This window comes from Moschus berezovskii, chromosome 25 (genome assembly GCF_049115385.1).
Source record: "Moschus berezovskii isolate FMDL1 chromosome 25, NW_MosBer_1.0, whole genome shotgun sequence".
Taxonomy (NCBI): domain Eukaryota; kingdom Metazoa; phylum Chordata; class Mammalia; order Artiodactyla; family Moschidae; genus Moschus; species Moschus berezovskii.
In genome coordinates, this window is record NC_142484.1 from 8,998,509 (window position 1) to 9,014,566 (window position 16,058).

The 16,058-nt window shown below is 41.1% G+C and overlaps 1 protein-coding gene across 1 annotated transcript in view; it reads right to left on the minus strand.

Annotated features, from left to right (window-relative positions):
• Window positions 1-14,867, minus strand: part of LOC129548837 (reticulon-3) — a 64,083-nt gene extending 49,216 nt beyond the window's left edge. Inside the window, exon 1 of the mRNA XM_055415688.2 lies at window positions 14,571-14,867. Within this exon, the coding sequence (XP_055271663.1) occupies window positions 14,571-14,715 (145 nt within the window). The 5' untranslated portion in view covers window positions 14,716-14,867. The remainder of the gene's footprint in view (window positions 1-14,570) is intronic.
• Between the last annotated feature and the right edge of the window lie 1,191 nt (window positions 14,868-16,058).

The following is a 16,058-nucleotide window of genomic DNA, read 5'->3' on the forward strand; positions in this document are numbered from 1 at the left end:
GGGTACTTTTTGAATAAATGATTTTGAGTAAATAATTTTAAGTAATGAGAAAAGAGCCCCGATGCTCTCTTTCATCTATCTATATATTTTTAAGCCCTATGATTATTTTATTATTTATTGAATCTTATTTCTCATGGGTTAGTTTTATTAATTAAGGATTTAGTGTCACTGGTTCAAAATTTTTATAGATTATACTTCATTTAAAGTTATTTTAGGGACTTTCCTGGCAGTCCAGTGGTTAAGACTCTGTGCTTCCACTGAAGGGGGTTAAGATCACTCGTTAGGGAACTAGGATCCCACATATCATGAGTGGTGGCCAAAATAAAGTAACAGTAATGATAAGGAGAAGGAAATGGCAGCCCACTCTGGTGTTCTTGCCTGGAGAATCCCAGGGATGGGGGAGCCTGGTCGGCTTCCTTCTATGGGATCGCACAGAGTCAGACACGACTGAAGTGACTTAGCTTAGCAATGATAGGGTTATTTTTAAAATTGGTTATATTCCTTGTGCTGTATGATATATCCTTGTAGCTTATTTATTTTATTCATAGTAGTTTGTTCCTCTTCATCTACTCCTATATTTTGCCCACGCCTTTCCCTTTCCTGACTGGTAACCATTAGCTTGTTCTCTGAGTCTGTTTTGTTATATTCATTTTTGTTAGATTTCACATACAAGTGATAACATACAGTATTTGTCTTTGTCTATTTGTTTTCTTCCCTTGTGATTTAATGACTCTTTTTAGTCATCAAAGAGAGCCAATCCTTATGTTTGGATTCCTTTTTCTCTCTCTTTCCTTTTTTTGGGCTGCACCTCTCGGCTGGCAGGATCTTAGTTGTCCAACTAGAGTTTGAACCCAGGCTCTCAGCAGTGAAAGCCCAGAGTCCTAACTGTTGGACTGCCAGGGAGTTCCCTCCTTTCTCTTTCGGGTTTGTATCTATTAAAGATTTTTGGTTTGCGGTTACCATGAGGTTTCTATTTATGTGATTATTTTAGGTTGCTGATCTCTTAATTTCAAACAAACCTTAACAACCCTGCATTTATACTCCCCTCCTCTCTCAATTTATGTTTTAAAACTCCATCGAATGAAGACGATAAGATCCTGTCCCCAAACCTCTTAACCTTTCCCTTCAGCAGCACACTGAGTAGGTAAGCAGTGGAAAAATAGGGAGGAAAAATAGGAAAAAGGCACGGTAGTGGAGGTTTCCAAATTCTTACCAAGCCTGTGTTAGGTGGATTGCTGGGGGAGAGAGAAAGACAGAAAAAGCTTTGGATTGGATGTGAGAGTCAACTTTTGATTTAGATAGGAGGAAAATACACTAATAAACCTGATTGTTTGAATTTTCTAAACTGCAGTAAAAAGTTTCACTGAATTACTTATTTTGGTGGTAACTGTTCCTTCAATACCAGCAGAGAAATAAGTTATTCTGGGAGCAACTTTGTAGAATGACTTCTGTAACATCAAAGCTTTTTCCTTTGTGCTAGTTTCTATAGATTATTAAAACTTCTAGTACATAAAGAAAAATGAAGTGTTTGAAATTTTATCTAAAATTAGTATAATGAAGATGAGAAATTAATCAGTTCTTTCAAACATCTTTTCTTATTCTAAGTTTAAAACAAATTATTTTTGGACTTCTCTGGTCGTGAAGAGGTAAGAATCCACCTGCCAATGCAGGGGACACAGGTTCGATAGCTGGTTCAGGAAGATTCCACATGCCGCGGAACTGTCCCTGCGCCACAACCGGGATGATGTCTGTGCTCCCCAACAAGAAGCGGCTGCACCTCAACAGAGAGCAGCCCCCGCCGGCCTCAGCTGGAGAAAGCCCTCGTGCAGAAATGAAGACCCAGCACAGCCAAAAACAAACAAACAGCTTTTATCATTTAGCTACCCTTTCTGCTTTTTAGCTGAGCTCCCCCACACACAAAAGGCATTCTTTCCACTCTTTCTCATGACCACAGTTCTTTTCTTATTTTTTCATTGAAGGACAACTGCTTTACAGAATTTTGTTGTTTTCTGTCAAACATCAGTATCAATCAGCCATACTTGTCCCTCTTGAACCTCCCTTCCATTTCCCTCCCCATCCCACCCCTCCACGTTGACACAGAGAACCTGTTTGAGTTCCCTGAAACATAGAGCAAATTCCCATTGACTATCTATTTTACATATGGTAATGTAAGTTTCCGTGTTACTCTCTCCATACATTGTAGTTTTGATTTGCATTTCTCTAATAATGAGCAGTGTTGAGCACCTTTTCATGTGTTTGTTAGCCATCTGTACATCTTTGGAGAAATGTCTGTTTAGGTCTTTCCTCCACTTTTTGATTGTGTTGTTTGTTTTTCTGGTATTTTGAGTTGTATGAACTGCTTGAGTATTTTGGGAATTAATCCGTTGTCAGTTGTTTCATTTGCTATTATTTTCTCCCATTCTAAAGTTTGTCTTTTCACCTTGTTTATAGTTTCCTTTGGTGTGTAAAAGCTTTTAAATTTAATTAGGGTTTACTTTTGTTTTTATTTCCATTACTCTAGGAGGTGGGTCCTAGAGGATCTTGCTTTGATTTATGTCGAGTGTTCTGCCTATGTTTTCCTCTAAGAGTTTTATAATTTCTGGTCTTACATTTAGATTTTTAATCCATTTTGAGCTTACCTTTGTGTATACTGTTAGAAAGTGTTGATGGAGCTGTTCAGTTTTCCCAGTACCACTAACTGAAGAGGCTAACTTTGCCCCACTGTATATTCTTGCCTCCTTTGTCAAAAATAAGGTACCTACAGGTGCGTGGGTTTATTCCTGGGCTTTCTATCTTGTTCCATTGGTCTATATTTCCGTTTTTGTGCCAGTACCATACTGTCTTGATGACTGTAGCTTTGTAGCACAAGCTGAAGTCAGGAAGGTTGATTCCTCCAGCTCCATTCTTCTTTCTCAAGACTGTTTTAGCTATTTGGGGTCTTTTGTGCTTTCATATGAATTGTGAAATTTTTTGTTCTAGTTCTGGGGAAAATGCCATTGGTGATTTGATAGGGCTAGCAATGAATCTGTAGATGGCATTTGGCAGTACAGTCATTTTCACAATATTGATTCTTCCTAGCCAGGAACATGGAATATCTCTGTTTATGTTGTCTTTGATTTCTTTCATCAGTATCTTATAATTTTCTGTATACACGTCCTTTGTCTCCTTCAGTTCAGCTCAGTCGCTCAGTCGTGTCTGACTCTCTGACTCCATGAATCACAGCACGCCAGGCCTCCCTGTCCATCACCAACTCCCGGAGTTCACTCAAACTCACGTCCATCGAGTCGGTGACGCCATCCAGCCATCTTATTCTCTGTCATCCCCTTCTCCTACTGCGCCCAAACCCTCCCAGCATCAGAGTCTTTTCCAGTGAGTTAACTCTTCGCATGAGGTGGCCAAAGTATTGGAGTTTCAGCTTTAGCATCAGTCCTTCCAATGAACACCCTGGATTGATCTCCTTTAGAATGGACTGGTTGGATCTCCTTGCACTCCAAGGGACTCTCAAGAGTCTTCTCCAACACCACAGTTCAAAAGCATCAATTCTTCGGCGATCAGCTTTCTTCCCAGTCCAACTCTCACATCCATACATGACCACTGGAAAAACCATAGCCTTGACCAGACGGACCTTGGTTGTCAGAGTAAAGTCTCTGCTTTTTAATACACTACCTAGGTTGGTCGTAATTTTCCTTCCAAGGTGTAAGTGTCTTTTAATTTCATGGCTGCAATCAGTACCTGCAGTGATTTTGGAGCCCAAAAAAATAGTCTAACACTGTTTCCCCATCTATTTCCCATGAAGTGATGGGACCAGATGCCATGATCTTAGTTTTCTGAATGTTGAGCTTTAAGCCAACTTTTTCACTCTCCTCTTTCACTTTCATCAAGAGGCTTTTTAGTTCCTCTTCACTTTCTGCCATAAACGTAGTGTCATCTGCATATCTGAGGTTATTGATATTTCTCCTGGCATCTTGATTCCAGCTTGTGCTTCTTCCAGCCTAGTGTTCCTCATGATGTATTCTGCATATAAGTTAAATAAGCAGGGTGACAGTACACAGCCTTGACGTACTCCTTTTCCTATTTGGAACCAGTCTGTTGTTCCATGTCCAGTTCTAACTGTTGCTTCCTGACCTGCATACAGGTTTCTCAAGAGGCGGGTCAGGTGGTCTGGTATTTCCATCTCTTTCAGAATTTTCCACAGTTTGTGGTGATCCACACAGTCAAAGGCTTTGGCATAGTCAATAAAGCAGAAATAGATGTTCTTCTGGATCTCTCTTGCTTTTTCCATGATCCAGCAGATGTTGGCAATTTGATCTCTAGTTCCTCTGCCTTTTCTAAAACCAACTTGAACATCTGGAAATTCATGGTTCACGTATTGCTGAAGCCTGGCTTGGAGAATTTTGAGCATGACTTTACTAGTGTGTGAGATGAGTGCAACTGTGTGGTAGTTTGAGCATTCTTTGGCATTGCCTTTCTTTGGGATTGGAATGAAACCTGACCTTTTCCAGTCCTGTGGCCACAGCTAAGTTTTCCAAATTTACTGGCATATTGAGTGCAGCACTTTCACAGCATCATCTTTCAGGATTTGAAATAGCTCAACTGGAATTCCATCACCTTCACTAGCTTTGTTCGTAGTGATGCTTTCTAAGGCCCACTTGACTTCACATTCCAAGATGTCTGGCTCTAGGTGAGTAATCACACCATCGTGATTATCTTGGTCGTGAAGATCTTTTTTGTACAGTTTTTCTGTGAATTCTTGCCACCTCTTAATATCTTCTGCTTCTCTTAGGTCCATACCATAGGCAGGTTTATTCCTAGATATTTTATCCTTTTTGTTGCAATGGTGAATGGGATTGATTCCTTAATTTCTCTGACTTTTCATCGTCAGTATATAGGAATTTAAGTGATTTCTGTGTATTCATTTTGCATCCTGCAACTTTGCTAAATTCACGGATTAGCTCTAGTAATTTGCTGATAGTATCTTTAGGGTTTTCTATGTACACTATCTGCAAACAGTGAGAGCTTTATTTCTTCTTTTCCAATCTGGATTCCTTTTATTTTTCTTCTCTGATTGCTGTAGCTAGGACTTCCAAAACTATGTTGAATAATAGTAGTGAGTGGACACCCTTGTCTTGTTCCTGATCTTAGGGGGAATCCTTTCAGCTTTCACCACTGAGAATAACGTTTGCTGTGGGCTTACCATATATGGCCTTTACTATGTTGAGTAAGGTTCCTCCTGGGCCCATTTTTTAGAAGAGTTTTAATCATAAATGTGTGCTAAATTTTGTCAAAGGCTTTTTCTGCATCTATTGAGAGTATCATATGGTTTTTATCTTTCAATTTGTTAATATGGTGTATCACACTGACTGATTTGCATATATTGAAGAATCCCTGCATCCCTGGAATAAACCCAACTTGATCATGGTGTATGAGCTTTTTAACGTGTTGCTGCATTCTGTTTGCTAGAATTTTGTTGAGGATTTTTGCATCTATGTTCATCAGTGATATTGGCCTGTGGTTTTATTTTTTTGTGTCATCTTTGTCTGGTTTTTCATGACCACAATTCTTGATGGCATGTCAGTAAAAACTGCTAAACTGAGCCAATTACTGTCCTCTCCCCCATCAGAGCTCCAGGGACAGGCAGACTGATTTTCTCCCCAAACATTATGCCATGTTTTCCTTTTTTAAAACCTTTTTGTGCTCACTAGACCTCCACTGCATTACTCGTACCTACTTGCCTTTCCCAAAACAATTTCTCTTTCATGATTAAAGCTTTCTCTTATTAAAAAATTATTTTAGAAAATTTTATATTTACAGAAAAGATTGTTGCCTTTATTCAGCACTGTTTCTGCTGTTGTTAACATGTTATATTAGTATGGTGGTATTGGTAAATTTGTCACAGTCGCAAAGAGTTGGACACGACTGAGCGACTGAACTGAACTGAACTGAATGAACTAATATTGATACATTACTAATAACTAAAGCCCATACTTCCCTGAGATTTCAGTAACTATTCCCTAATGCACCCTCCCTGTTTCAAGATCCCATCTAGGAAACCACATCACATTTTGTCATCATGTCTCTTTAGCCTCCTTTGGATTATGATAATTTCTCAGGCTTTCTTTACTTTGATGATCTTGACAATTTTGAGAAGGACTGCTCAAGTATTTCACAAACTGTCCCACAATTTGGGTTTGTCTGATGTTCTTCTCATTGTTAGACTGAAGTTATGAGATTTAGGGAGGATTACCACTGAGGGGTAACCCTTCACTGAGGTGAAGGGCTGCCTTGTCATACCATATCAAGGTATGTACTATTAATATGATTTATCAGCGATGATGTTAACTTTGATCCCCTGACTGAGGTAGAGTTTGCCAAGTTTCTCCATGGTAGTACTTTTCCCCACCCTTCTATACTGTACTCTTTGGAAGCAAGTTACTAAGCATTTCCCTCACTTAAGGCATGGGGCAGAATCTACATAAACTGGCAGGCTAATTTTTAATAATTTTAATTTACTAGAGCTAACATAACTACTGTAAAAATAGACCAATTAACAATGTTCAATAAACTAAATAAGATCTAATATCCATTCAACTTATTTGCTATTGGACAAATTCCAATTGGACTGGAAGCACCTTATGGCTAAGGATAATTTTACATGTCCCTGTATCTTTCATAAGGCACAGAATATGATGGTCAGCATACAGCAGAAGACACAGGATATGGAGGCTTGAACGTTACAGAGCCTTAGCAAGAGTTTAAATTGTTATTTCAGAAACAGACTTTGAGTTTGGATATCAGCCCTACTAATGTAGTAGCTATGCATTTCACTCTAGGAGAAGTCAAGATGCTCACTCTGTTACAACATTAAAGAGCTGGAAAGCTTTCTTTGTACATATGTAGAGTAAATGCATATGCAATCTGAGAGGAAAAATAAGCAGAACTCTTCTTGCAAAAGAAACAAAATTAGAAAGTCTGACAAAGAAACAAAATGAAGCATAAAAATAGTAAACTGGTTACAAATGTTTTAATAACCCAACTTCTAAGTAGTGCTGTATTTACTGTTGTTAGGAATATTTTACTCTTCAGCAAATAATGTTTAAAACATATTAAATCAAAATCTCAGATTCTGTTAGAAGATGGAAATCAGACTTATTTTAACACATTTTAAAATTCTGCCACATCATACTAGCTTACTATTGAGTACTTAATAGAAGTGAATCTCTAATACATCAAAATGTGGCATTCAAGTGGTTATAATTTTCTGGATTTAAAGTCATTAGTGGAAAATACTAGAGTCCAGAAGTAAGTAGTAAAAGAAGACAATCTTAAACATACAGTATATTTGGATATAGTATTATGCACTTATATGAAAAGTCTCCCCTCAGCACCAAAATGAATATATCAATTTCCATATGCAGAAGGTTTTGCAAAGTTTACAATTTGATTTTCAAAAACAAAATTTTCTTAACCTGAGGTTTATGAGTAGATTTTATAGTAGTTCATGAATCTGTGAAAGTTCATGCAATACTTCATTTATATGCATCCTTTTCCTGGGAGTAGAGGTTCTCCATCTACTCATCCATTCCATAACGATAGTCTTTGCTCTCATTGAAAAAATACGAAGGCCTGCTTTGTGCCAGGTTCTGACAGGCATCAGAGATAGAGCAGTGAATAAAACAGCAAAAATCTCCACTTTGGTGAAACGTCTATTTTGTGGCAGACAGACAATATACAAAATAAATAAGTCAAATACTGTAAGACAGATTATGACAAGTGATAAGAAAAATAAAGCAGGAAAAGCCTATAAGGTGTTTTTCTCTTATGCAATTTTGATAAGGTAGCCAGGCAAAGATCTAAGGGAGGTGAGAAAGCGAAGAGCTGTGCGAATGTACGAGGGAAGAGCATTCTAGGCAGTGAACAGCAAGTAAAACACTGAGAGAGGTATTCCTGGTGTGAAAAATAACAAGATCAGTGCGGCTAAAGCTAGGTGAGCAAGGGGCAGGCTGGGGCCAGATATTACAGGGCTTCATGAACTTTCTAAGGACTTCAGCATTTAATCTGAGTGTGATCAGAAGTGACTAGAGCATATGCCAATGAGTGAAATGATCTGACTTACATTTTTCACAGACTCACACCAGCTGCTGTGTGGAGAAAAGACTGGAGAGCCAAGAGAGAAAGTCTGGAGATCAGTTAGGAGGCAACTGCAGTAATTCAGGAGAGCTATGACAATAGCCTGGACCAGGGTAGCAGCGATGGAGCGTGGGAAAACTGGTAGTCACTGTAGAATCTGTAAGATTTGCTGACTGCAGCATAAAGGAAAGAGAGGAATCAAGCACATTTAAAACGAGCAAGAGAGACTTCTCTGGCAGTCCAGTGGTTAAGACTCCATGCTTCCAAAGCAGGGAGCGTGGGTTCAATCCCTGGTCAGGAAGCCAAGATCCCGCACGCCTCACAGTGAGGTTAAAAAATAAATAACATGAGAAAGTGAAGTAACCATTGGATTTAATAACAAGGAAAATAACTGGTGTATCTGATGAGAGAAGTTTCTGTAGAAAAGTGGAGCAAAAAGCCACCTGGTTTAGAAACCATGGGACCAGAAGTGAAGGTTTCTAAGTTAACTGAACTTGGTTAACCAATAACTGAATTTAAGAGGGTGACAGAACTATTTTTATCACATGTTGTTTCAAATTTGAAAGAGGCAGTATACGTATTTGAAAGAACTGAGTTGGACCCTTAATCCCTGTTTTATCCTACCTTTAACTTCATAGCCACAATGCTTGATGTATGCTTAAATATTTGTTGAATTAAGTTAATGTATTGCATAAATGAAACCATAAAGCAATACACAAGTATAAGACATAAATCAAGTATTTCTGCCTTTTATGTAAAATGAAGACAATGCCCACTGTTGAAATGCTTTCAGGTGGCTCCGTATTAGTTTTGCTAAAAATGTTTTTCAGAATACCTTTCAGTATATCCTCAAGGGCAAACTGCCAGTGAGGAAGAAGTCAGAGAGCTCCTGCCTCCACCACCACACCTCCACCCCCAGGTTATGATGATGTGCTTATGAGGAAAACTGAACCAATAGACTGGAAAAAATAGATAAGAATATTTATTTGAAATTTAAAGAGACCATCACAAGAGGAAGCTGCTGCTGCTGCTAAGTCACTTCAGTCGTGTCCGACTCTGTGCGACCCCATAGACGGCAGCCCATCAGGCTGCGCTGTCCCTGGGATTCTCCAGGCAAGAACACTGGAGTGGGTTGCCATTTCCTTCTCCAATGTGTGAAAGTGAAAAGTGAAAGTGAAGTTGCTCAGTCGTGTCCGACCCTTAGCGACCCCATGGACTGCAGCCCACCAGTCTCCTCCATCCATGGGATTTTCCAGGCAAGAGTACTGGAGTGGCCTGCCATTGCCTTCTCCGCAAGAAGAAGCTAACTGCTAACAATTACCCACCCCATCATAAAATGTAAAACAGAAACACAAATCCTATAAAGTATTTAAAGGGATTTTCTGCAGGAGTTCCCCGGTGGTCCACTGGTTAAGATTCAGTGCTTTCACTGCCCTAGCATGGGTTCACCCAAGGCATGGGTTGAGGAACTAAGATTCCTGCAAGTGGTGGAGCGCAACCAAAAAAAGAAAAGTAAGAAATAAAGGGATTTTCTCTGAAATTGCAGTATTACAGAGAAACATGTCCCACTCTAGTAACAGATGTTACTAGTCACAGATATGTAATAAAACACTGCAATGATGCAATCATAAGCAATACTGATTACAGCTAATTTTACTTAATATACATGCGAGCGTGCTAGGTCGCTTCAGTTGTGTTTGACTCTTTTCAACCCCACGGACTGTAGCCTGCCAGGCTCCTCTGTCCATGGGATTCTCCAGGCAAGTATACTGGAGTAGGCTGCCGTCTCTTCTCCAGTGGATTTTCCCAACCCAGGGATAGAACCAGCACCTCTTAAGTGCCCTGCATTGGCAGGTGGGTTCTTTACCACTAGTGCCACCTGGGGAATTCCCTGTGGCTTAGACGGTAAAGAATCCATTGCTTGCAATGTGGGAGACCTCCTAGGTTCAGTCTCTGGGTTGGGAAGATCCCCTGGAGGAGGGCATGGAAACCCACTCCGGCATTCTTGCTGAAAATCCCATGGATGGAGGAGCCTGGCAGGCTACGGTCCATGGAGTTGCAAAGAGTCTGAACCGAACCGACACTATTGAGTTACTAAGCACAACACAGCACAGCGCCACCTGGGAAGCCCATTTACTATACATGCTGCTAAGCTGCTAAGTCACTTCAGTCGTGTCCGACTCTGTGTGACCCCATAGGCAGCAGCCCACCAGGCTCCCCCGTCCCTGGGATTCTCCAGGCAAGAACACTGGAGTGGGTTGCCATTTCCTTCTCCAATGTATACTTTTTCAAAAACACCTATAACATACCAACGATCCAAAATAATTCTAGAAGAGCTGTTATAAATAAACGGGATAAAACTTCAGTCTCCTGTGCAACTCCTTAATGACTTAAATCATATGAACATAATATCAACTTGGTAATTTTAATCTAAAAAGTTATACTACAAAATTTATATTTATTTCATAAATCTGTACAGTTAAGGAGGCAGTTATAAATTCATCATTAACAATAAAGTTGGACACAGACTATAAGGTATGTACATATAACAAATACACATAGTTAATCATTTACTTGGAGCTTTTGTAATTCAGCTCAGAATTACAAAAACGGTAGTTCTAGGTTTATGGCTAAAGAGAAGTGCCCTTCTACAGAACAATGTCTTGGCTCACACAAAACTGGAAACTTTAATGTTCCCTCTGCCCTTCAATGACACATCACCAATTCCTTCACTACCAAGCTTCATTTACAGATGCTTATAAACTGCATAGGATTAAACAGGTGACTACTGTTATCAGTACAGTAAGGACATATAATTTCCTCATCACAGAAAACAGTTGCACACGAATGAGGGACTGGACAACACCACCACCACAGAATACAACAAAAGAGATAATATGAGTTTCATTTTGTTTACAGACCATCTCTAAAATAATAAAAATAGAAACACCGATGCTCTTACCAGGTACTACATAAACAATTCCTTAGAGATTTCAATTTAAGGAAGGTGTAAGTGTTAAATATAGGTGGACTGGTTTGTTTGATCAGAGTGGTTAAATTATTTGTGAATCTGGCTCTAAAAGAAAACAGCATTAAAAGGTATCTTCTATTCCCGGGGAATAAAAACCATTCAAATCAACAAGCGTTTGTGAACCATACTACATGACCATTCTTGCCCTTTCCTGTCCTCTTGCTTCCACTGACAGGAGTTTTATAATGTAGCATAACTATACGTATGGTCAGCATGCTGCAGAAAATATCTTAGCATACTGATGCCAAGCGACCTATGAAACATCTTGGCTTCACCCCCAACTTCCTTAACAGGTCAGCTGAGTGAAAGGAGTGGCAGCTCTTATAAATATGAGGGGTCAAAGCTGAAAAAACCGATTCAAAAGAAGAACAAAGTATAAGAGCATCCTTTACTGTGAGGAAGATTTATGATTTCCCACTTCTTATTCAATTGTTCTTTGCATCTATGTATTTTAAACCTAAAAACAGATGTATCAAATACTAGGTATTGTTATTCAATGAAAGTTAGGATTTAAGGGCAGTAAATTTGTCTAGGTCACATTCCTGAGGCTTAGGATGTGCACAAGGTCATATGGTCAATAAGCATAGACAGGACTGAAATACAGGTATCTCTGGGACTCAAGTCTGTGTGTTTATCACCATATTACACACTCACTGCTAATCTGACATGTGTACAATACAGACTTCAGTGTTGAATAGATAGTCAGAGTTCTTTTTTTACTTAAGAGTTAAGACTGAAAATACAAATTACATAATCGTGTGATTGATATGTTAGAACAAACTGTAAAAATGAAGCCATAAAAAGTACATGGAACAACTCAGTTTCATGAGTGAGGAAAGAAGTAATTAAAGCAAAAACTTGTGTGTGTGTGTGTTTAGTTGTCCAAGCTGTTTTTGCTTTGAGCTAACTTCCATGAACAGATACAAGAAATGTAGCTTTATTTTGGCACCATGATTTTCAGAGCAATAATAAAGAACAGTCTCTAGCAAGTTAAACAATTTCAAAGGCTATAACAGTAAACTATTAAAACCACTTTTAAAGTTCAGGCAATAGACAGGTATCTATACTTGATAACTAATAAGGCAAACTTCACCCTAAAAAGAACACTAATTATTTATGTATCTTTCACCTCAACCTCAAATTTCTGCCTTTGAAATCTCTGTTCTTCTCCAAAGGCAGAAATCTGGAAAGCCAATCCTGGCTTCTGACCTTCTCCAAGCACACATCGCCGCCAGCCGCACCAGCACTGAAAACCCTGGATGAGAGTGCTATCACTGATCACTTTTAATCAGAAACCAAATTTTAAAATTTGTTACTAAACAGGGAGGTCAAGAGTTTCCTGCAGGCACCAAGTGACCACTTACTTTTCTTTTTATAAAAAACTCTTATTTTTTTTTGAAAGTTTCTAAAATCAAGAGAAGCTTGGTGAACGAAAATGAAGCTAAAGGTTGATGTTAACATTTACAGATTTTTAAAACAATCAAAGTAAATTTTTAAAGAATCCATTTTACGAGTCAAATTTTGTAAGAACAAACTTCATCTTCTTTTCATGGTGCAAAAGCCTGAGACATTTCCTCTGAGAGATGGAGAAAACATGTAGCAAAGAGGAAGAGCTTTGGCAATGAAATTTTGACCATACACTACAGTGTCTTAAGCTAAACTTTTCAAGTAGTGACCTGACAAATGAGAATCTTGCATTGAACTCACTAAAACTGTATTAATGATTTTTATACAATATTAATACATATTTGCAGTGGATAAGAGTTCAAGGTGGCAAAAGTATCTATATTTCAAGTGTATCAAAAATTTAAAATCAAGAAAATCAAAAGGTATGCACAAAAGGGCCAACAACATAAGAGTAACCAATGACAAGTGATTAAAGCCAAAACACCAAGTTGCTAAGTATATAAGGAAGCTGCTGTTCATCTGGATCTTTGCCCAGAACACAAAAATTTGGAGGAGAAATGGTAGTGGTTTAAAGGGGACAGGGGTTCTAAATTTGCTGCCTCATTCCTTTATCTGGACAGCTCATCTTGGCCTTGCAGAAGCCTCCTCTGATGAAATGTCCATAACCACACTGGAAAATCCGAACGGGTACCAAAGCATTTACGTGGAAATCCACTGTTTGAAAAACACCTAGAGAATATATTTAAAGCTAAGATAAATTTTGTTATTTAGAGAATCAACACAAGATTCTCGCAAAGGAGACAATGAAGCATTTTAAAACGTCTCAAAATTCTTTAAGGTAGCTAAATAAAGAGCAAAATTATCTGTACTCCCCCGAGCTTATGGTCCTTCGACAAAAAGCTTTTCTTCTTCTGCAAAGACTGAGTTCCTTTAAGAACCACCACCACCTGCTCACGGTGCTTTTTTTTTTTCCCCCTCAAGAAGACATCTGCACTGCAGATCTCCGCTCGAGGGGAGCTTGCCAGCCAGCTCCCACCAGCAGGCAGACGAGTATACAATGGAAACTAAAAGCGGCCTGCAGCTTCCCTCCTAGTCTTTCATAAAGATTCGAGGAGAAGGGGGTTCCACCAGCCCCTGCTTTGTCTGAATTTTCTCCCCCTCCCCTCTTTCTGCGGGAAACACCCCTTTTTGTTATACTTTGATCAATAATAGCCGACAAAAAGCATGGAATTAAAACATGTCGACTGCTTGGCATGACTCTATTCTCTTCTAGAATATAAGCTGCTAACCTCGTGTCCCCACCCCCACGCCGCGCCAGTGAAGAGCAGGCTGTGTTGCAGATGCAGCCACGGATCCATCTTGGACCGTCAGCAGCTCCCTCCCAAATCTTCCCTGAGCTATTCTCATCACGCCTCCTTCTACCTCCGAGCCTCTGAAAAATCGGGCATTCGAGTCTGGCCACAAAAAAATTATTAAAGGCGGATGAAAACAGAACAGAAAACGGCTTCAGTGTTTCCATTAAACTTCCTCATCCTCCCCACGGGCAACCGAAAGAAAAAAAAAAAAAACACCCCATATTTTCTGGAAGACAACCATGAACGGCTGGTTCTGTCAACACCTGTCTGCAAACCTACAGTGCAACCCAACCCTTTCACCGCCATCCCCTCAAAATCCTAACAGGGCATTTCTCCTACCACCAACCTGCCCCGATCCTCTCAGTCTCTAATCCTCCACTAAATCACCCCGGTTCGGAGGGCGGATTTGGCGCCCACCGGCCCCGTCTCGGCGTTGACGCCCACCCGCGGGGATACCTCCCCTCCCCCAGTCTGTTTCCCCCACACCCCGTTATTTCCTCACCGCCTGCGGGACCTGTCACCCCCTCCCCCAGCCCACTTTCCAGACGCTCCTTCCCGGGGGCTGAAGCCTCCAGGACGCGAGGATGACGCGCCGTCCCTGAGCCCCTCGGGCCCGCCTCCCGAGGTCGGGGTCCCCCGGCGCGCCTCACCCGCACAGGAGGAGCCGCAGCTCTTCGTCCCCAGGGCGGGGCAGGCTCCCGGGCTCCCGCTGCCACCACCCGGCGCAGAGGACTCGGCCCCGGAGGACGACGAGGAGACGGACGGCGACTGAGTGGCTGCCGACGGCTCCGCCATGGCTGCGCGAGCGAAGGCGGGAGAGGGCTGAAGAGAGATGTGGGACGGGAGACAGGGAGGGGAGAGAAAATAATCCGGCAGCTGGCTCTCCCAAGTCGCCTCGCCTCTCCTACTCCGAGGACTGACTCCGACGGACTGACTGACTCAGCCGAGCGCCGCGAGAGGGCGGGAGAGTGACCGCGCAGGCGCACAAGGGCCCTCGGGCGGGGGCGGAGACGGTCGCCTGGCGCCCACTGACGCAGGGCGCAGGCGCAAGAACTGTCCCTCGGCGCTCCTCCAGGGAAGGAGGGGCAAAACCGGCTTCGCTCAGCGCCAAGGTCCTAGGAGGGGTGGGCGGCGCCCCTCGGGGACCTGGCGCAGGGGGCGTGGTCAAACGCCAAGCTCCGCCCACCACTGCGGTCGAAGTTGAGGGGGGCCATGCCGCTTAGTGTTTCTCATGGAATTTTCTGTGATTGTTTTAGCTTAGGCTGATTATGTGTTTTAACGATAGAAATTTCTTTTTGCTTCCATTAGTGAAGCATATCTTTCCCACAAATTCCAGAGCCGATGTTTTTTGTCTGATGCGTTCCTACTCGATGATGACAACCGATGGTGACAACCACAATGTAGGCCCCCTCTGCAAGGTGATTTATAGATTTTTCTGGATATATCCTAATACCCCATCACCATGAGGAACAGATGGTACGATCTCCCATTTGGTGGGTGGAGAAAGATGCTGTACAGAATGAAAAACTATTCCAGTAACACTGCAATGCAGCCGCAGAACCTGCTTCACGTTCTTATCTCGTTAAGGTTGCCGGTTCCCTGTCGAATAACTAACAGAGAAGACACATTCTAAACGAAAAAAAAAAAGCTAAACTGATAAGAAAGATGAGCCAGAAGAGCCTAGCTATGGTTATGGGATGGTAAAATTAGGGCTTAAAAATTGAGAATATAGCACAAAAGACATATAATTGAATTTGTTTGTCACCTAAAAGGGGTCCTTTGTGGAAACTGCATTTGAAACCAGATACTATCTAGTTTATACTGAATTTTACCCTTTTTGGCTTCTCTGGTTGGCTTGCAAAATTCAAAGCCTTCTAGCTACAACTAGCCAAATGATTTGCAATGTGCATGATTCTTTTAAAAAGGGAAATGTAGACCAGGAGTAATAAAAATTAAGGCTATAGGCCTTGTTATTGCTAAAGCAGCAATCAATGACCCCAAGGGCAATTGCAGGATCAGCAGATCCTGTAAAGATGCAACCTCATGAAGAGGGAGGTAGTCTGCCAAGCAGCCACAGAAAGGGAAAGCAATCTGACCGGTGGAAATCTTCTAGAACAGGCGGTGAACTACATCTGCCC